General features: G+C 37.3%; 1 protein-coding gene across 1 annotated transcript in view; it reads right to left on the bottom strand.

Moving 5' to 3' along the window:
• Window positions 1-22,163, bottom strand: part of DGKQ (diacylglycerol kinase theta) — a 111,425-nt gene that overhangs the window by 71,027 nt on the left and 18,235 nt on the right. Inside the window, exon 2 of the mRNA XM_075207986.1 lies at window positions 14,467-14,546. Within this exon, the coding sequence (XP_075064087.1) occupies window positions 14,467-14,546 (80 nt within the window). The remainder of the gene's footprint in view (window positions 1-14,466; window positions 14,547-22,163) is intronic.

The raw sequence follows: 22,163 nt of genomic DNA, 5'->3' as shown, positions 1-22,163 counted from the left end.
TATCAGTTATACATAGATTTTGTTTTAAGGCACAAGGTATTTAAATGGGTGGTCTTCTCCTATGTAAATTGACTTTTTTTTTCTGGCTTTCAGGAAGTTATTCATTTGAAACATAAGGAGACAATGGTATCATAGGGTCCTCCACCCCACGTCCACTCTGGCTCCCTCCTCCCCCCTGAGGGTCTCCCTGTCTTCCGCGCCCTCCTTCTTGGGCCCCGTCGTTTGCGGATCCTCCCTCCCCCTTCCCCGCCCTCTCTAGCTGTGCATTGAGCTTACTGAGTTACTGTGCTTACTGTTTACTGTACTGTGCTGTCTCCCATTGTATTGTAATTTGTTTGTCCCTGTACGGCGCTGCGGATGCCTTGTGGCGCCTTATAAATAAAAATTAATAATATTAAGAATAATATTAATATGTAAAAGACCTAACTGATGCTTGAACCATACTTTAGGAGAAAAAAACAACAAAAAAAGAGACGTTGACGTTAATGAAGGGGTGGTCCAAATGCGGAAGTAGATGCATCCTTATTCTACATTGGCAAACCGAAAAGTAAAACTAAACTAAAGTGAGCTGTGTGACTGCACATGGTGGGGTTAATAAATAACGGTTAGTAAGTATTGTTATTGATCACTAGACCTAACCACTGACTGCACTGCAAGGTAAAACACCACGGGTGAATGTATAAATACACATATGAAGGAGACTTTAATACAGTGGCGGTCATTTACAAACAAAATGTCAGTGCAAAATCAGTTTTGTTCCCATTGTGCGCCTCAATTGATCCAAATGCTCCTAGATTTCCACTTGTAGTAGAAGATAGCTGCTTTCATGGAGGAGCAGAAGTTTGCACAGGCTGACAGGAGGTTTGGTGGAACGATTCCTTGCAAAGTATGTAGAAGTTGTACCGGATACTTTTGTGAATTATTACAAAAACATTATTTCCATTTGTGACCGTATGGGCTTACTTTGTACCTGGTCTGTGGGGGAAGAGATTGAGTGATGTTTCACAGATTATCTCGGGTTACTTTCTCACTGTCAGAAACCAACTGTAACTGACCACTCCTACTGGTGTCACCTGCCACCAGACACTCGCCGAATGCGAATGACAACTTTGCAATAGTTGTAGGAGGATTCGGCTGCCACCACCAGGCTCCTTCATTGGCACCTGGAGAGAGCTTTTGAACAGATATAATGATTTCTAAAAAGATAGCCAATATGACTATCAGATGCATGCTTAAAAAGGTAATTAACCTCTTTAGCCTTTTAACAATCATATTGAATGTTTCCTTTTTACCATGTTGCCCTACACAGGGAACTGATTAAAACATTCAATGCCAAAATAAATCTACCCCAAAGCATCAGACATGTGGAAAAAAGGCAGATATTAAAGTCTGTTCACTGGTTCACGCCCTAAAACACATATCACAATTTATATTATGAGGCCATGTCACAGTGATCCTTTCCTGCTTCTCTTATTTGAGATGTGGCATGGAAAATGTTTCACATTGCTCACCTGCCAAAAACTAAAACAAACTTACATATGCATCTCTGGCCAAACAAAGCGAGGTGTTAACAAGTTGCTGCATGCTTCACCTTAAGGGAAAAAATTACCTGTTGTAAGAAAACAACTATATATGGTAGGCAAATATACATGTCTGATTTCTGCCAACAGTTTTAAATTCCATTTCAAACAGAAGCAGACATCAATGACTTCAGTGCGTGATCATTTGCACAAGCTTTTTCAATGCAGAGGGAAGCCTAAAGCCGTTTTGTTCTTGTCTCTTTACAATTTGAAATGTTTTGTAAAATAGCCTTACATTTTTATTAATTTATTTGCTAAATGCAAGACTCGCATTTTGCATTCAACCACTTTTCTTCCATTTGAGTGCTCAAGAAACCTGCACATCTCACATTCTGAAAATGTTCAATGACGTTCAAAATGGTCATTGAAGAAAATCACTCGTTTCAACTTTTTGTTTTAGTTATTTTTTTTAACAAATTGCTTCCCTCTCCCTGACTAGTATAAGAAAGGGGGGTAAAGGCATTACTGCCTGTAGCATTTATAAAGAGGTGGTAAAGTCTTGTAGGGCAGTAGCATGACGTTACTGCACCATGTAAAGTAAGAGCGCAGAATAGTAAGGCAGGCACCAACAAGGAAGCCATAGTTTGTGCTGGAAAGGGAGAATCAGGAAGAAGAGATGGAATCTAGGGTCACGTGGGAGCTGTAAGGTACAAATTATATATGTTTAGTATGTTCAGTCTACTGGAAGCAAATATTTTCATGATAGATTCCTGCTTTTAGATAGTATAAGTCATGTGTATTAATTCTTTATTTGAAATCAGCCATATCTTTAACATGAACAGATAATACATTACATGGCTATGTCTATGTTTCTCCTCTAACAACTAATAGTGCTTGCACAGAACATTTTTATAAGGTAACTTTATAACGGAGACCTCTGGATTAAAACAAAAGATCAGTGAATTGTCCGGGAAACCAAATCATCCAATAAGCCACTAACCTCTAAGCATTCATATAGAATAGAAGACAGTCTCCATGTTCAGTCCTTACTACAGTAGCAAACCTCCTTCAACATAGTATTTCCATAAAAAAATAATAATACATTTTGCATCTACAGTGAGCAAGACATCTAAAATTCCCAGCAGTCACTACAAAAGTCATGATTGTCAGGACAGTGGGACTATCCCCTAGAATTAGAACTGTCAAACACTAAGTTAGTAAATTTGGAGTATGAATGAGAAGAAAGACAAATTTCACTTTCAATTTTGAATTGTATTTCTTATCCAATGTTGGTATTATCATTGGATATAGTTAATGACCATCCCATTGAGAGTGGGACCTTGTAAAGTGGCAGATGGCCTCAAAATATATTGGCAAGTTTATGCAAATAAGACTTCTGTTTTTATTCATTTTCTTAAATGCAGGTTTAAAATTAGTTGGGTTTTTTTTGCTGCCTGAGAGGGGACCCATTTCCTGTGCACTATTAATAATAGCCTTATTAAGAAAACCAGCAAACCCTTTCACACATTTTTCCACAAACACAGTCTAACGTATGCAACATCTTTAAGAATCCGGAAGTATACGTACAGAGACTTATTGCACCAACAATACACACTGTGGTTCAAATTATGTTTTCAGAGGTTTATGTTTTGTGAATTTGTGAAAGGTCTCACAAGAGGAAAACAAAACTGATGGCACAACGTCACTAACCACTTCCCTTTTCTGGCACAGGTCTGTACTCTTTTCACAAAACGATTTTATATATGTTTTACACAAATTCATTAATTCTGTTAATATGATTGTATGTAAAAATAATACCTTCATTTTTTTCCCTAAGTGCTTTATAATGTAATATGGAGTATGATTACCAAAAAGCTGTTTTAAATAGTCATGTAATGAAAGGCATCTGCAAAGCATCCTTCATGTTACAAATGACTCATTTTGACCACAAACATGCCAGTATCACACACAGACACAGGAAATACCTTTTACTGGTCTTGCTGTTTACCAGTCTTTACGTGCAGATAGAAAACAGAGTTATGCATCTTTGTTTCATGCTTAGTTAAGAAACTATCCTAGAAAGTCTACGTAAAAACTGCTACAATGGAAATCTATAATGCATCAAATATTGCATTAAATATAAAAAAAAAAAAAAAAAAGATTTAGAACTCAGTGACTTGAGGTGGCTTTGTCAGATGTCTTGCTCCAGTTTGGTTTCACATACATTTTTCGTTCCAAAAACTTGTTGGTAAAATAAGGGAGAAAATCTCCTCCAGCAGGGTGTGCCTCTTGTTCAGACCTGCCGCATTCTGCACTACATTCCCCATGGAACAGATCTCACAGTGTAGATAATGAACATGAATATGGATTATTGACCCTTACACAATATCAATAGTGTGGCTTAAAAAATACTATCATAAAGAAGGGGTGTCCACATAGTGTACATTATTTAAAGACATAGAAATTGGTTATCTAGAATGACAACCTTCCACAGTTGTCTTAAAGGGAACTGACAACTTTTGGTCAACACTTTCTAATCAAACATGCGTACCCCACCCCCCACGTACAACCACTAAGTAGAGGTTCCAACCAGAGACCTATCCCTGTGATCAGTCTCTAAAATCCAGCACATTCTAAATAGGGCTCACACCAAGCACGCAAAACCCCAGGCAAAGCTCTCCCATAGGGCACTATGGAAGAAGTACTGTAAGAGCTCTATTGAATTGCTAGTGACAGTCCTACAATAACAACAAAAAACCTGCAGAGAGCCTGCTCTCGCCTTCATGTATTAGGAATACATTGTTAATTAAGGAATGGTCGTCCAAAGTGGAAAATCCATTTAACCAATACTATGGCTCTCACTATATTGCTGTCTCTAAAAAGGCAATAGCAGAGGTGGGCAGATCAATTCAAATGATTCTACAATTTGGATGGCGTTCAGACACTTTTGTCGGCTTCAAGAAGTCAAAGGGGTGGGAATTCAATTTCTAGTGATATTCGATTGGAGCCTCGCATGAAATCAGTGATGTTTTATATCCGGAAGTGTACCCTTTTTATGCGAGACTCCAAAAGGAGTATGAGATTAATTGAATTCCCCCCTCAGGCCAACCACAGTGCACGTAGCTAAAGATGCCAAACAGCAAGCTTCAACAAAATGTCCCAAATCTATAGCATTATAAAAGGGTTTCTGAATCTCATTCTGACTGTAATGTACTAGGGGAAATCATCTATACATGCTCTCTGGTAAATAGTATTAGTAGCCCAGACTACTCATGTGCTTGCTACATAGTGTAAACAATAATGCAGGTTTGCTTCATTTAGGTTTTCAGAGGATTTTTTTTTCTGTTCACCCAACTACTTATCCCTATTGTCACATATATAACACATCAAAGCCAATCATATGGACTGGGTGACTGGGAGAGGAAGAAAAGCAGATGGGTCACCTTGAGAAAGGCCAGGTGCAAAAGGTTTAAAAACATTTGAGGATAGGAGTTGGTACATCTATTCTGAAGTACATATCCAGTATAGCTGTTTCCCAGGAACCTTGCTAACATCATCTGACTGCTTATGTCCTCTTCATTCTGGTAGGAGTGCAAGCTTTCCATTTTTAGGCTAATCAAGTCTTCTATATTATATGCCTATTTGATGTTTATACATTGTAAGTTTATTTCTGCATTTGATCTGCTAGCCAGATGAAACGCGTTGGGAACGCCCCATCTGATGACATACAGGAAGGAACAGGTCTTGCGTTCCACGGAGAAATGCACACCACACCTCCCATCCTCCCACTCGTCCAACTACATGTCCCTAATGATCCGCCTCACCGGCTTACCCGACTTACAACAAGGAACCACCAACTGCATCATTGTTTAACATATTGGGACACAGCACTCCCAAGGGAACAGAGAGTCTGTTTGGGTCAGGTACCCGATATTCAGTTAGACTTTTTATTTTAACAGACATTCTTCATTATTGACATTGCATTGCATTTCCTCATCATCAGCACTTTACACATCCTCGCAAGCTTTTTCTGACAATTGGTTGTCTAATGTAATTTAATTTTATGAGACATTTCATCAGTATTTAAAAAACCCAAATTGCTTTGTATTGTGTACAACTGAAAGTTTTGGGATACGTTTAATGAGGATGCATCAGCGGCATGTTTCTTTAGCTCAAACTTTACTTCTAGTTCTCAGCTACCAACAGTAATATGATAAAAATAAATATGTGAAAATTGATAATATAATTCACAAACCTTTTATCACAGACTAAAGATGTGTAATATGCAAAATGTAAAAAATTCCCTACAAACATATTGTTCTTCAATAGATTGTTAGAATAGAATAATTAGAGTTTAAATGTAGACAGTGCTGTAGTCCTCTACACACAGCTAGGAAGCACATGGGAATTTCAATTAACAGTATATCAAGTAAATTGGCCAAAATGTGTCAATTTTTTTCATTTTTATTCCAGGTTTGGGCAAAGAAGTGCAAATACATTTTTTTGGACTTTATACATCTCTGTATCAGATGAACTGCAACCTAACAAAAGATGCCCAGGAAGGCCAATATTCACAGTACTGCGAAGAACATGTGGCAGTAAAGCAAAAGAAGGTTGCCTAAATAGTATAATCCTTCCAATGGAGACCACACATCAGATAATATTAATTTTTATGCATTAAAACTACATTCCGAATATCCAATTGCTGGTTTCCTTGAGCAAGGACATCAGCGGAGCAAGTCTGCAAAAAACAATTTAAAAAAAATGGCTACTTCATATAAGCTACTTTTGGCAATTAAGGCATAAACCCAGTGTCGGACTGGGGCATGAAGGGCCCACCGGGAATGCAACACTAGGGGCCCACCAGAGGTGGTGTGGTCAGCCATCATAGAGGCGGGACCAGACACTAGAGGGGGAGTGGTCAGCCCACAAAGGACAGCTAGCACCTTAGTGTAGTATATAAAGAATGCAGTGTGTGTATAAAGAATACACAGTCTTGACCTGCCTCTTAGATTGGGCAGAACAGTCACCAAAAATCAGGATTGTCCCACTAGACCAGGTTTGGCTAACCTGTGGCACTCCAGGTGTTGTGAAACTACATGTCCCAGCATGCTTTGCCAATATATAGCAGCTTATTGCTGGAAGGGTATGCTGGGACTTGTAGTTTCACAACACCTAGAGTACCACAGGTTAGCCAAGCCTACACTAGACTCAGAACATTTGACAGACTGTCCTACCTGTTGTTGTCACTTTTACCACCTGTGGCTGCTGGTTTCTTTAGTTGCGGCTTGTCTGCATCCTGGAATGTTGAGGGCCCTATTTGGAAAAAATAATGGGTACATTTAGAAACGCCAACCATCCCTGCCATTAAATCAACAGCACTCACATTTAATAATTAGGCCTCTCTCCAGCCTCAACATTAAAGTAATAGCACTCACATTTGATAAATAGATCTATTTCCGTCCAACCAACCCCAACATTAAATTAATAGTATTCCCATTTAATAAATAAACCTATTACCCTCCCTCCAAACGGCCCCAGCAATAAATCAATAGCATTTACGTTTAATACAGCCATTTCCCACTACCATTGCTAGCATTAAATAATTAATATTCACATTTAATAGATAGCCCCCCTCCCCACACTCAGCCCCACATTCAACTATAGACCCAAACCAACTCAGCATTTAGTGTTCTCTGTGCAGCTATAGTACTCTCAATTCACACTTATATATATATTCTTTATTGTTTCCCAGGAGTTGTGGTGTTTTTAACAGTGTATAGAACCAAAGCAGGGGAACTCTCTTGCTAAGCCTTGTGACAATACCGTTTGGCTAAACCATCTACAGAATTTTACAATGATAATGTTTCCGTGATGTATAAAACAAAAGTTTTTCATTAATTGTGTACACTGGTATTTTCACATCCAGGCAAACATCTGAATAATGAAAACTTAAGTTTATTTAACACAACGGAGCTATAGTACTTTTTATTAAAAGGTTAAACAATTATACCATAACAACTGAATACGTTATAATTATCAGTCTCTCTTTAGCCAACCCCTGGGCACAGTCCTGTGGTAACTAGCATTCTCCCCCTCTTACAGCCAGCAAGGCAGTCCTGCTCCAATGACAGCCTGTTTTTGGGGCACACGCTTATACAAGGCTCACAGGCAATGAGGAAAAAGATATCTGGTCCTTGCAGCCTCTGCATCTTGTTGGTACATTAGGAGTCGTAACCTCTTGCTAGTACTGGTTAACCTGGGTCCCCCTCCTGTGGAGGCTTCTGGGTACAGGTTGGGCACTCCCAATTCTGGCTCCTCGATTGGCAGGGAGTGAGGTGCTACGCATTACTTCTGGACCTCACATTGGTTGTTGCTCCATAAATTCTGAATGTAATAGACTCCCACAATAAATGTCAACAAAGGAGTCTAATCACTGCTGATTTTACTTAACCCTTTATAGCTTTTTCCTAAGATCCAGAGCATTGTACACACTTATGGTGAATGCTAGTCAGCTATCTGTGTGCATTTTAACAGTACCTGCAGTACAAAGAGGGGGCAAAAAAAGAGGTGAAAAGTATCCCTCATTCACTGTGGGAAACGAGTAGTAATAGTAACCCCTCGTTTTGCCACTTACCTTACCTTGAAAAGCTCCGGCATCCTGCTCCTCTGGGCGGCGCGGCTAGTGACAAGAAGACAGCCGCGGTAGAAACTCCATCCTCTTCCCCTGCTGAAGTTCACAAAACACTACCGCGCAGGCGCAGAGAGCCAAGGCACGGCTCTCTGCGCCTGCGCGGTAGTGTGTTTCTTACACTGCCGCTGCAGACGACCGTCTACAAGGTGCTCCCTGCAAGCTCCGCCCCAATGTCGGAGGGGGCGGGGCTTAATCACGGCCGGGCCTACCGGTCTACAGCCCGGCTGGCCGGCAGGCCAGTCCGAGGCTGCATAAACCTGTATTTGTCTGTCACAATTGATGACTGCATATAGACCTACATTGCATATCTGATGTGCAGCCCTTTATTGGAAGCAATATTTGCATGCACTCTGTTTTTGGTTTGGTCCCACATGGCCTAAAAAACCTAAACATATGTTCAGACCTGTTCATCTGGCATATGGAAAAAACATCATGGAACAAAGTTTAATGCTTGGACTTTACCATTACAAAATACCTAACAAATTCATGTAGTAGTATGGGCAGCACAGTGGCCTAGTGGTTAGCACTTCTGCCTCACAGCACTGGGGTCATGAGTTCGATTCCCGACCATGGCCTTATTGGTGTGGAGTTTGTATATTCTCCCTTTGTTTGGGTGGGTTTCCTCCGGGTGCTCCGATTTCCTCCCACACTCCAAACACATACTAGTAGGTTATTTGGCTGCTATCAAAATTGACCCTAGAGTGTGTGTCTACATTAGGGAATTTAGACTAAGCTCCAATGGGGCAGGGACTGATGTGAGCGAGTTCTCTGTACAGCGCTGCGGAATTAGTGGCGCTATATAAATAAATGATGATGATGATGATGTAGTACAAAATTTTAATGTTAGGATTCTCACAAAACTAGTACCCTTACACAGAACAAAATAGTGTATGTACCATTTTGGTGAATATAAAGCCCTGATAAGGTTGTGTGAACAAATACAAATGAAAAATTATCAATGATCATTATGCAAATTAAATTATCCATGTGGAATTCGTGTGTGTACCATGAGATATGTAATGGAACATACGCTGGTGAAATATAGCCACCTAAATAAGCCCTATTTTACCCTTATTTACAAAACTATGTATCACAAGTGAATGACTAAAACATGCTAACTCTGTGGGCGATTAATGGCACAAACAAAAATGTGCCTCCAGTATACAACAGTAAGACAGAAGTTATGTTGTCCATGTGCATACAATTTGTCATTACAACAGAACATACATGGGCTGTTTCCTACCATTTTGTGGACATATTATACCATTATAGACCTATATTTAAAAATGGACGCAGTATATTTAAGCAGCAATATATGAAAATGCAACAAATATTTTTTTTTACTACTATTAGAATCAATAAACCATTAGCAAGATTTCTGTTGTGATGTACACAGGAGCTGCACTAGCTCTACTAGAATGAGGTCAGAACCCTCTGGGTCTACCTGGGCACAAATTAACTTCAAAACTTTATCAAGATCCTTTCATTTCAGAAATGCCTGCAAGTTCTGGATGATCAGATTCACAGAGGTTCAAAACATCCTCAATCAATGTCACCATCACTAAGAATTCAGCTGTATATGGAATGACAAATATCCATTCTTACTTATGTATCATTGCAGTGAATATTTAAAGAACTATAGTCCGAGAAGTGAGCAGCTATAGAATAAAAAATAAAATTGTATATGTTTTGCTTAAAACAAACTACTTTTGCCCCAAATATAATTAGGCCAACTTGCAATATGGTTTCGAACTGAAGAGTTTCTCCACACGAAAGTTAAAAGCCAACTATAAACTGCTCATGTGGCCATACCTTCTGGTATCCTGACTAGGCTCCCTGTGCTATTAACTGTGCAGAAGCAAGGGCCTGCTCCTCTATAAATGTACATTATTTATACTGTGTGTATGTGTATTTAAATTTGTTTTCTCTTTTGAGCATACACACTTAGAACTGACAAAGCAGGAAACACACTAGTACATAGAGACCTGCAGGGACAGGAGTACATAATCTGCCCTATTCAAATTAGCATCAGAGAGGTTCCCAACATTAGTCCCCAGGCACCCCTGACAGTAGAGATTTATCATCACTCTAGCTGGAGGTGACACATTGTTCTTTGGTGATGCCCCATCCTGGAAATGTTTCATTTCCACATGAATTAACTAACACAAAAAGGTCACAAGTCTAGGTCCCTGCTTTGACTTTAGCCAAGGACACAGACAACATTCCCCACAGGCTGCCTGTCATATTATACAGAGATCCTCTAAGGTACACTTGTGTGTGAAGTGTCCTGATATGAGACAATTCTTTAACATCACATCATACTTGTATGTACTTGCTTGCAGCTACTGATGTTTATGGTCTATCATATGTTGCTGTTCAGTGCTGCAGACTGTTTCCAATCAATAATTACAATCATAGATAGTATGAAGGGTTTTGGACTGGGACTGTACATGACAGTCTGAAAAGTCATTATTGAGTTTATGGTTTCTGTGGCTGTGAAAACAATTATTTCTCACCCTCCTGAAATAATGCATAAAGCAAAATCCTAACTTGTGAGGCTAAAAGCCATACATCTGCATTAACAAGTCTTACATAGTACACCCTCAACTGTGGGTTGGTGGGTCATCCAGAACTGACCAAGACTTAAAGTTTGACAAGTCTAGCCTCATGTGACAAACCACCTACAACAGATCATTTGTTCAACAAAAAAATAAGCCAACACTAATAGGCCATATGTAAAAAAAAAAAAAAAAAGATAGTAGCTTTCAGTACTACCTATAGCAACAGTAACTTGAAGTAATTATTTCTTTACGAGTTTATCCTAGGGCATATTTGAGGAATTCTGATCCACTGTTTTCTTCAGTGCTGCTTCTGTTCACTGATGGTTGATTTGGACTTGGCAGACTGGTGTGCAGCAAAAATAGCTTCTCCTTGGCATTGCGATAACACAAACCTGAATACTTCAGATTAAACTACCAAAGGTTCTGCTTTAATACAGAGGTGGCAGCAGTTATTGATGAACAAATAATTAAGTGCTCACTAATTCTCTGTTGCTCCAAGAACATTAGCACATCAGGGTCAGACAAATGAAACGAGGAGGAGAAGGTTACATGGTCAAAAACTGTGTGTTAAATGCAGATCAGCAATGGTAGGTATTTGTTCAGGCTAGAAGAGGCCCAATATTCCCAAAGCCGGCATCAGGACAGAAGTCCGAATATCAAGGTACAAAACGGCACCAAGGTCAGGATAGGGGGCAGGTATCAGTAATCAAAATTGAAGTAGTAGGTCAGGACTGGCAGCAAAGGTACAATGTTCAGGGACTAGTCAAAATGCCAGGGTTGGCAGAGTTCAATCATGGTCAAAGAATCAGTCGATACATGGAAAATGACATCCAGGGTACAGAAAATTGAACTTAAAAGTGCAGTGGTTGTAAGGGCAAGCACCAATCAGGAGGCTCAAATCCATCATACTGTACTGGCCCAGTCACTTGTCATATCTGCCTGAAGAGATAGAGTAGTTTCCTGCTGCAATGCATAAAACCAGCCCCCAATTTATTGCACTTTGGGGAAATATTTAGACTGAGACCTCCTCTCCAACCGGATTAACTATTAACCTGATTTGTCAGCTTAATTATGTGTGTATAGGAGAGAGACACCAAAATCAAATACCAGTGCATTCCACTTTCCCCTCATACGAGAGGTCAACAGCATGGACTTGGAAGGCATGGGTAACACAGGAAAAGTCCCAAGAAGTGACAGGTAATGGAGAAAGACTTAATAGAAGACTTAAAAAAAAAAATCCTTATTAATAACAGGCTATAACAAAAAACAAAATCTTTGTTCTCATGTCAGCTTGGTCCATATAATAAACTATATAATCAACTATCCATTTCCACACACTCCAAATATTGCTGCATTTCATTTGAAGAGAACTTATGTAAAAGTTGTGTGCAATGTATAATATTTAAGATAAACCCCAGGGATTTACTTACCTGGGATGTGCTGGTCTCTTGATCCACAAGGATCCCTAAAGCCTTCAATGGTCTAGGCATATGCGAATGGAAAATTCCCAGAGGAGGCACATCAACAGCACTGCTGTCTCTTTAAGTCCGTCAAGTGTAGGAAGTACCCCCGAGACTGATGTTAGATCATTGAAGGCTTCAGGGATCCCCAGGGGATAAAGAAAACAGCTGATTCCAGATAAATGTTTTTCTCTTAAGGAGATTGTCCAAAACATTTTATATTTTAGATTAATTTTTTAAACTTTCTTGGTAAAGGCATGGTGATGACTTTTTTGTGCTGTGTGCCTATGTCCACTTCCTTTAAATATAAGTTGACACCTCAATTATACATATTAGGAGACAAAGAAAGTATTTATTTGTTTACGAAGCCTAGAAATAGCAGTCAGGAAGGCAGCATTCTGGTTTCTCGATCATACATTACATCTTACTTCTCACTTTTAAAAATGAGCAACCATTCACAAAAAGTAACAGATTTTTATTAATAAACAATAAATAAATAAAAACATGCATATGAATCTGCTAAACACTTTAAAATTGGTAGAATGTTTCAAAAGGGATCATTCCACCCAAAACATTTTGGGTAGCATTATCCATTCTCTCTCTCATATATATATATATATATATATATATATATATATATATATATATATATATATATATATATATATATATATATATATATATATATATATATATATATATATATATTTTATATTATATATAATCTTCTGTTGCTTATATAATGTAAGTCCCATCTCTCTTGCACCCCATTCTCTACAGTGATTAATTCCAACTTGTGTCAGGTGAGTCCCAGGTATCCCACGGCTGCTAGTGCTTGGGGAGGACTTGCCTAAGGAAAGACCAGATATATTCGTATTTAATGCTCATTTGTATATATTACTCTATGAGTTCTTACTGACCCAGACATAGCACTGTGTCTCCTATGGTGATGGTTGCAAATGCCATGATGTTTTGGCACAAGGTCAGTCGACGACTGCCAAACTGATAGTGTTTCTGGTATATACAATATTTAACTATGCCTATCTTACCATTATTAGGAATACCTTTAAAAAGACAGTTGTCAGACCACAAAGTATTTGTTTTTGTACATTTTGCTGTTGTTTATACACTACCTACATTGTAACTAATTATTGCATTGTATCACTTAATGAATTCTGGAGTTTAGCACTAATTCATGAATTTTTGCAATATATTATAATTTATACAGTAAATTTGCTGGGTATGCATTTTTCAATTATTGCTTTAGGAATTTTGAACGTAGATGACTTCTAATTAATGAATACTAATAGCTATATCTGACTTTTGATATATAAATTTCAGGTGGGCCTTCATTACCAATGTGTTTTTGCTACACATTAATGTAACACTAGTTTCTGGATGGTTGGGGAAGGGCAAGCTTTGAAACACTGTTTACAAAGCATATCCATTGTTAACACAAGTGATTTTAATTCAGGCATTATTTAACTTAAAAAATGTAAAGACGTCAGCACTTCAGAGACGGAGGCCTACTTTAGGAATTCCAGGTCTCTGTAAATACTTATCTTATAAAAATAGCATATATATATATATAATATATATATATATATATATATATATATATATATATATATATATATATATATATATATATATATATATATATTTATTGTGTTTACACTGGATAACCACATCCAAACAGCTGCTTTGGTAGAAAAATATTCATTCCAGTTTTCCATGTGAGGATTTAGTGACCTTAAATTCAAGCAACACTTTAGTAGTATCTGTAAACTTGTCTTCACAGCTTCTAGACCGGTAATGAGCTAAAGACAGCCCTCTACGAAAACACCTGTGGCCCCAGCTTTTTCATGCTTCATTGGCAGATTTGTTTGCTATAGCTTGTAACACTTGTTTAAAATGCTTGTTGATAGGGCATTACAGATGTGCATATTTCTTTGACCAAATGTATTGTTTTACATTAAAACTGCGATGAAGGATACTGTGTAGTCCTTCTGAAGGTTAGAGGGCTGCCCATGCAGCCCCTGAAGTGCTCATCACTGTTTTGAATGGTAAGCTCTTTGACCTTTCCACCTCTGAAATTATTCTATACCAGTCCATCATTATAGAGTCTTCAACACATCTATTAGAAATCTAGCAATTTTTTTTAAAAAACAAACAAAAACTAAGTATTACAACTAAGAGAAACAATGTATCAAAGGCTTTTGATCACTTACCCTGACTAGACTTGGAGTCATACAAGCACAGATGGTCTTCATGTGCTTTAGGCACTTTTCATGAGACATAAAATTGCAAACTGTTAAAAAAAGAAAAAAAAAAAGAGAAAGAAAGAAAGAGAAGGGAAATGTCAAACTTCACATCAACAGTTTGAGTATCATTTTTTAAATTATTTCTGATAACATGGTAAATTATTGGAAACTCATGCCCATCAGTATAGCAATGGCTAAAGGAAATGAATGGCACCACTAGGAAGAACTTGTTTACAGGAAGATTGGATTCATGAAATAGTTTCTACAGCCATAGTGGTGAGCTTACTATAAAATAAATAATGCATTGGGCAAACATAGTGCTATTGTTTAAACATAGAAATGTTTCTATACTTTAACATTCATAATCAACTTTTTAGTTTCAGATTAAAAAGAAACAAAACAAATGTTGACTTCATTACAATAATGGAACAATTTAAGTTTCTGTGATTTAATACACGTGTTTTCTATTGTTGGAGTTAAAGTTATAGGGCCTGATTCATTAAGGAAAGTAAAAGCAAAAAAATTAGTAGCTTTGCACCTTGGCAAATCCATGCTGCAATTTGAGGGATGCAAATTAGTTTATTATTTTGCACATAAGGAAAATACTGGCTGTTTTTTCATGTAGGACACAAATACTTGATAGCTTTATTTTTACACTGACATTTGAAGTTGATCTAGGACATGCCCTACCCCAATTATAAATTTGTCCCCACATTTTAAGTTTACCTCCTCCCTCCAATACAAAATGGTTTTGCCGAGGTGAAAAGCTACTCTCCTATTTTCTGTTTTCCTTTCCTTAATAAATCAAGCCCATAGTGTATATTTTGCAACAGAAGGCAAAACCTAATTTGTAGTACTTGAACTGCTCACTTTTAATTGACCTTTCACTTTGGTTCTAAATCATATTAACAATGAACAAATCTTTCAATTCTTATTTATGTTATTTAATTACCTATTTTATCGGTGGTCAAAGAAAAATCATGGGAACTATCCTTTAAATATACTTTTAACAGGAATCATTAACAGAAGAGTATGACAGTGTTCCCTGTTTTTGCTATATGCCAATATGTTTCATCTTCAAAATGAGTTGCCAAATAAATTTGTTGCTTTTATCACTATGTTCATCCTGCCTACCCATCCACTTAAGAAATAAATCCTGTATTGGGCAAGGAATCATTTGTATATAGACAAGGGAATTAACAGAGATGCTCTACCTACACGTAATGTGCCGGTGATTGGCTCATGTAAGCCTCTGTGGACTGTGTCAATTTTGGATTGCCTAAGTTAATAACATATTTCTTAGACATGGGAACATAATGTCTTATCCAAGACAAAAAAAAGACACCAAAAGGAATATTATATATTTCCCTATTATCCTACTAGTCAAATTGTATGATATGTTTTTCTTTATTAGAGTTAGAGCAGGCCTTTCATATAGCTAGATTTTAAAACTTTGAAACAAAATTATAATTCCACTGTAAATGCAATTAAATCAAGATTCCTACATATTAGCAATGAGTATACTTTGCTCATTATGATAAACACATTAAAATTGCATTTGTTGTTATTAGAACTTTCTTGTTGATGAAATTAAGATACTCCCATTGCCACTTAAAAAGTACTCAAGACAGAGGGTCCAAGTCATTGAGGAGAGCAAAGCATAAATATAAAAGGAGAAAATTTACACCTGGGCAAACCATGTTGCATTGGAGGGGGAGGTAAACGTACGTAATGTGGAGACAGTTTTATAGTTGGGGCAGGGCATGTCCTAGATCAACTGTAAATTTCAGTGTAATAAAAATAAAGCCAGCAAAGATTTGTGTGCTACATAAAAAAAGTCAGTATTTAACATATGTGAAAAATAATAAAGTAATGTGTACCCTTTGCATAGTAACATGGTTTGTCCATGAGCAAACTTACTTTTTTTTTTTTTCTTTGCTCTCCTTTATAACTCAAGCCCAAAAGCTGCATATGACAGCACAATTTGTCATGCTATGCGGCATACTAGTAAGCCAATATGACTGCATCCTAGACAAGTTATATATTTAATTTCACATGAATATATATGTTATTTCATTCAAAATACAGACATGGTCACAATACAGTAGTAAATGAGATATGGTTAGGTGTAGGAAGTGCATGATATTACTCTGACCTCACCACTTAGATATTCACCTTGAATAAAGTGTATGATCCCTCATTGTGCAATTTTTATAATCTCTCTTACTACATCTGACTAATGCCAAGCTCATTCATATTTCATGGATGATCGCAGACAAGGCCGAAAAGTATTTATCTTCCATTTTCCCATCTATACCCATTCTCCTGACAAATGCTGTACTACACTGGAAAATAAGAATTTAAAAAACGGAGCATGGTTACTTTCTAGGGAGTGAACAAAGTAAAAGCCAAGAGGGGAAACTGAATGCTTAATTAACATAGGTTGAAGAAAGAACATCTTGTTGAGTGACAATTTAATGGAGCCCCTGTAAGCAAAAAAGTTCCCAACAAGACAGTCCTTTTTATGTTGCTTAGTTTGCAATTCTCTATATGGTCTTTGATCTACTGAAAAGGGAAAGAACTGATCAGATTCTGACTATGCATCAATAGTAATTGTCAGTCTGACAAGCACAGTCCCTAGAAATTCAGAATGCTGAAAGCAGATCTTGGAACTGGCACATTCATATTGTGGGAGTATGTCAAAACAAGAAAAGGAGGCACGCAAAAGGAATCCTAATTAGGCTTTCCAGGTCAACTAAAAGATGCGAGAAGTTGACAAGATAACAAGGCTGTAAACTTCATTAAACGTACTCTTACCTCTTAGATGGAGAATATCCCCCAAAAAACAACAGCATTACATTGCCGACATCAAGTATGTTTTAATAAGATAGTAGATTATAATAAATAAAATCACTTCGTTCCCACTCAAAGTTGTATTTTATTATGTTTAGAATATATGGCTAGTCCGATAAATTTATATTCTGCTTTGTACTTTTACCTTTACATACTCTAATTGTGATATGAAATCTAATTTGAATTATTGAATTAGCAGTGTGGCCTAATGGGGAGTCCACAGAACAGTTTTTTTTATGAGGAAACAACAACAAGAAACAATGGACAAAACATAATGGTTCCCAGCACATCTTTCTGCAACACTATGTTATTTCTGCCAACAGAGCTGTCTTTACGTATTTACTGGAAAACCCCAGTGGCGGTATAAATGGCATTGGTATACACAGTGTGATCGGGTCTTCTGTAACAGCACAGCATTATGGAAAGATGTTTCTGGCATCTCGATCATTTGCTGGTGATAGTTCCTGTCTTTTCCTACAGTGAACTCCAGGCAACCAGGAATTAATGTAGAAGAATGCAGCAGGCAGTGCTTTTACCCGAAGAGAGTGCTAGATAAATCAGTGGTCACCCCGACTGCAGCAATCCAGTTGCTGAAAGACATGCAAATGTCAACCAATCGCCTGATGTTCTCTTAACCACTTACTTTCTGACTGAACTGACCTTGGCTCACGCAATAAAGTGATATCTAAAAAGCCTTTTATGTAAAATTATTAACAGAATACAGTTTCATTTATTTAATAAAATAATTTGTTAGTGTTTACATGAGGAATCCAATCATGTGGTCAAGAATATATCATGGACACAATAAAAACAAAGCAAACAACACACGAGGCCCATAAGTCTTTATGTTATGACACAACAAGTAGACCTCACAGAAATATCACTATGGGAGGGGGGATTCAACTGTTGGCGATGTGGCACTCACATTGCACTACGTACATTGTGGGCAATTACAGTGAGAAATCTATGCCCCGATATTTCTGTCAAACCTCCACCGCTTTGTGTCTCATAGTCGTTCCAGAGACACTTGCGACTATTTGAAAGCCAAACAGCAAAGACAAAATAATTAGAACAATTTAAAAAAAATAAATAAATAATAATAATAAAAAAAAAATAATGCAAACAACAACAATTTCCATTAAAAAGTTAAGTCTCTGAGGAAAAACATCAGAAAGAGCTCCAAACTGGGGGCTTACCAATAAAGGAAACCTATTTTACCAGTACAACGTTTTAAGACGTTCTACTAAAATTGCAGTATGCAATTTTCATGCAGGTTGCTGAAATTCAACTAATGCTAATGGACTTAATTTACTTTACACCTGCAGAGTACTATTCTAAACCTGTCATTTGTTCTGGTGTGCCTCAATGCAGCAGCAATGACCTATTTTTTTTTTTATGAACAGTGTGAATGTTTGTATTTCTATGACAGCATCTTAGCTATGCTGAATGGCTAGCATTAGCAGCAGCTACTTATGTCACAGGTGAGTACATGTGCCACGTCCTCATAAAAGTCAAGTTTATTGTAACTAATAATAAACTTGATTGCTTTTTGGTATTACCAGTGTTCTCAACATGTTAACAACACTCACAAATATATATGTAAAAGTTAAAAAATCCACACAGCACTTGCACTATGTGACATTTGCAAGCAACTACTATTGTCTATTATCAGTAATTTTTTGCTAAAGGTGGCTGAATGAGGCTGACTGCAGTGGCCTTCAATGAGATTACTAACAGAAAGTCTGTTAAGGAGTAAAAGATTAGAATCATCACCACTGAATCTTCAGTATCTTACCTTTAGGGGGGAAATTAATTGGCTGCGAGGTGCTGCCAGATCACCTCGCCATGCTGCCCAATACCATCCAGAAATCTCTACTCATTTCCCATTCCCTGGTTGGGGACGGAAAATGAGTGTAGGTTTGCGATGTCTCTCCGTGGACTGTTCCAGAGACACCTCGCGACCAGTTAAATTCCCACCTTAGACAAGTTCCGCACAGCCGTGTTATTTTGTTTCATGTCACTTTTCCTTACTGCAATGTAGCTTTAATGTCTCCCTAACTGTATAGCACTACATAAAAGGATGGTGACTACAATAGTAATAATGATAAGACCATAATTTCTGCCCTACTATGATAAAGCATATACTTTTAGAAGCTGTCTCTACTATGAGTTCACAGCTACACTAGCAAGTGGTCAGTGCATTCTTAGAAAATATGTCCAACTGAAATGAAACCGTCACCCGTTCCATGATCATACAAAAAAAACAACAACAACCGGATTAAACGGATATAGGTGGTAATTGTCATGGTAAAACACATACTGGTAGGTTAATTAGCAGTTGACTAAAATAGATCCTAGTCTGTGTGTGTGGGGTAGAGAACTTAGACTATAAGCTTAAATGGGGTAGGGACTGATGTGAATGCCAAATATTATCTGTACAGCGCTGCGTATATATGGTGGCTCTATATAAACAATAATTTTACAGCGAAAAAAAAAGTGTAGATAAGCATATTATATTTCAGTGTTTTTCTATACCATGCAAATGTTTTAGGCATAATTATGAAACACAAACAAGCAGATTTAATTGCAAAAGTATACAAACTACCCAAGTTTAAAATGAAAAATTAGTATATAAATGAATTTAACACTGTCCATGTAACTGCCCTTTTGTGCTTTCATAATCATCCATAATCAGGAAGCTTGGGTGCATTAGGTTACATGCCTTTAGTGAGCACATGTGATTGCTTTACAGGACAAATCCGATCCCACACTCACCAAATGAGAACACAAATGTTGCATTAGCAAATGGGTGGAAACAAATTCTGGGTCAAAATATGGACAATTTCATACAATACTCAAAGTGCTTGAGTTGTGTACATATAAAAATGTATAAATTAGAACACAACTATATACATTTGAAATGAATCTGTATAGCGAGTGTTTCATTGTGCCCTCTAAAAAGGAACATAAAACTACAACAATATTTTTTTTTCTATTAAAAAGCAATATATGTTTTCTTCTTGGTGGGAGAGGATTTATTCCAGGAAACATGACATTGTAGAAAGCATGTTTGTTTTCTGTGTGGGCTGTATTTCTCAATTCTTTTTATTTTGTGACGACAACTAATGATTACTGTATTACATACAGACAGTAATCAGACACGCCTTGCAGAGTGTTGCAAACCTTATTCTGCATCGTTAAATCAAGAGTACAATGTCATCATCAAGTACTAGACCGTAATTTTCACATCTACTGCTGGTATTATAGGCAAACTATTTTGACTAATGCAGAACAGCCTGACATAGGCAATTTATTTATCATGATTCATAGGGAGAGAATCAGTGCAGTCATCAGCACAAGCAAAGATTTGTTAAGAAGAAGTTATTTTTATATTGAGTGAGTCACTACAAATTAGAACATGCATAATTGACCTCTGTACTTCAACTTCAGTATGTTGAAATCCCTATACAGCCAACTATTTATACATTATTATTAACCTGTATTTATGAAGCTTTTGTTGTACTGAAATATCAATGTGCAAATACGTGGCATAGGATAAAGAAGTAACACCAACACAAATACTTTGATACCAATGCTGGACACATACCTGTGGTCTTGTTGAACACAGATCTGTTGATAAGAAACTGTCAGTCTGTGTGGTCAACTTAATAGTATGAACTGCACTGCTTTGTATATTTTGAATGTCAAAACAGTTGTTCATTCACTGCATGCTGCCATATTCCCATTATAGTCTGTTAAGTTAGTTTGTAAATGTATTCCAAAGAACTTTAGAGTAGTTGGTGTGAGAAACAACTTGTAGCAAGTCACTGCATTATTACATTCACCATACCGAACAGCACCAAGTATAATACAAACAGTTATAGTTATAGCAGAGAAATACTCCTTTATATGAAATGAAATTCCTTGATTCAACGTATTTGACGTTAATTATTACCAGAGTACAAATAGCAAATTGTTACATTGCATTAATACTCTGATTATAAACGCATGCATAAAGGACTCTCCCATTGATTTGGAATTTACAATTTTATATAAAGATGTAATTATGTAATTAGGCAACAAAGGTTAACCTATAATTTATCAAGTTTCAAAATAGAAAATTATTGCATTTCTAAATTTAAACTTAAAATTGTGTTTGAAGTGGTGGGAAGATTCCCAATAGCAGGTAAAACAGGCATCTAGTGCTGAACAGGCACATCAGTTTGATGACAGTACAGAAAGAATGCTGTGATTTAGTCCTTGACAAGTCCAGGGGGTAACTATCAAGCTGCGAGTTTCCGGTGGGTTTGAAAAGTGGAGCTGTGGTCTATAGCAACCAGAGTCCAGCTTTCATTTAGTATATTGTACTAAATAAATGATAACAAGAATCTGATCAGTTGCTATAGGCAACATCTTCATTTTTCCAACCTGCTGGAAACTCGCAGCTTGATACATTTACCCCCAGATATACATTGCTTTGTACCAGATATGCACAACCAGATGAGAGGGATCGTTTTATGGCTTGTTTGGCCAGCGTAGGAATAATGGCAACTTTGCCACCTGAGTAGTCAATTTTCAATTCTAATCCCTACTGCCCAATGGTGCTGGAAAGAAGCCCAATACTTTCAGTGCGGATCTAGAAGTCTCTGGGATGATAGGGTGCATGCTGTTGTTTTGCAGCCTCATCTTTCCAGCCTTGTGCTGACCAGGGACTAGTCTTGACTATGACATGGTGACCCCATGGTCTCCCAGTTTTAGTGGGAATCAGTCCAGGCTGCAAATGGAGATAGCGGAGGATTTTTCAATGGATG

Source organism: Mixophyes fleayi, chromosome 1 (genome assembly GCF_038048845.1).
Source record: "Mixophyes fleayi isolate aMixFle1 chromosome 1, aMixFle1.hap1, whole genome shotgun sequence".
NCBI classification, from domain to species: Eukaryota; Metazoa; Chordata; class Amphibia; order Anura; family Limnodynastidae; genus Mixophyes; species Mixophyes fleayi.
The sequence above is the reverse complement of the archived record's forward strand: the minus strand, read 5'-3'. Positions and strand labels throughout refer to the sequence as shown.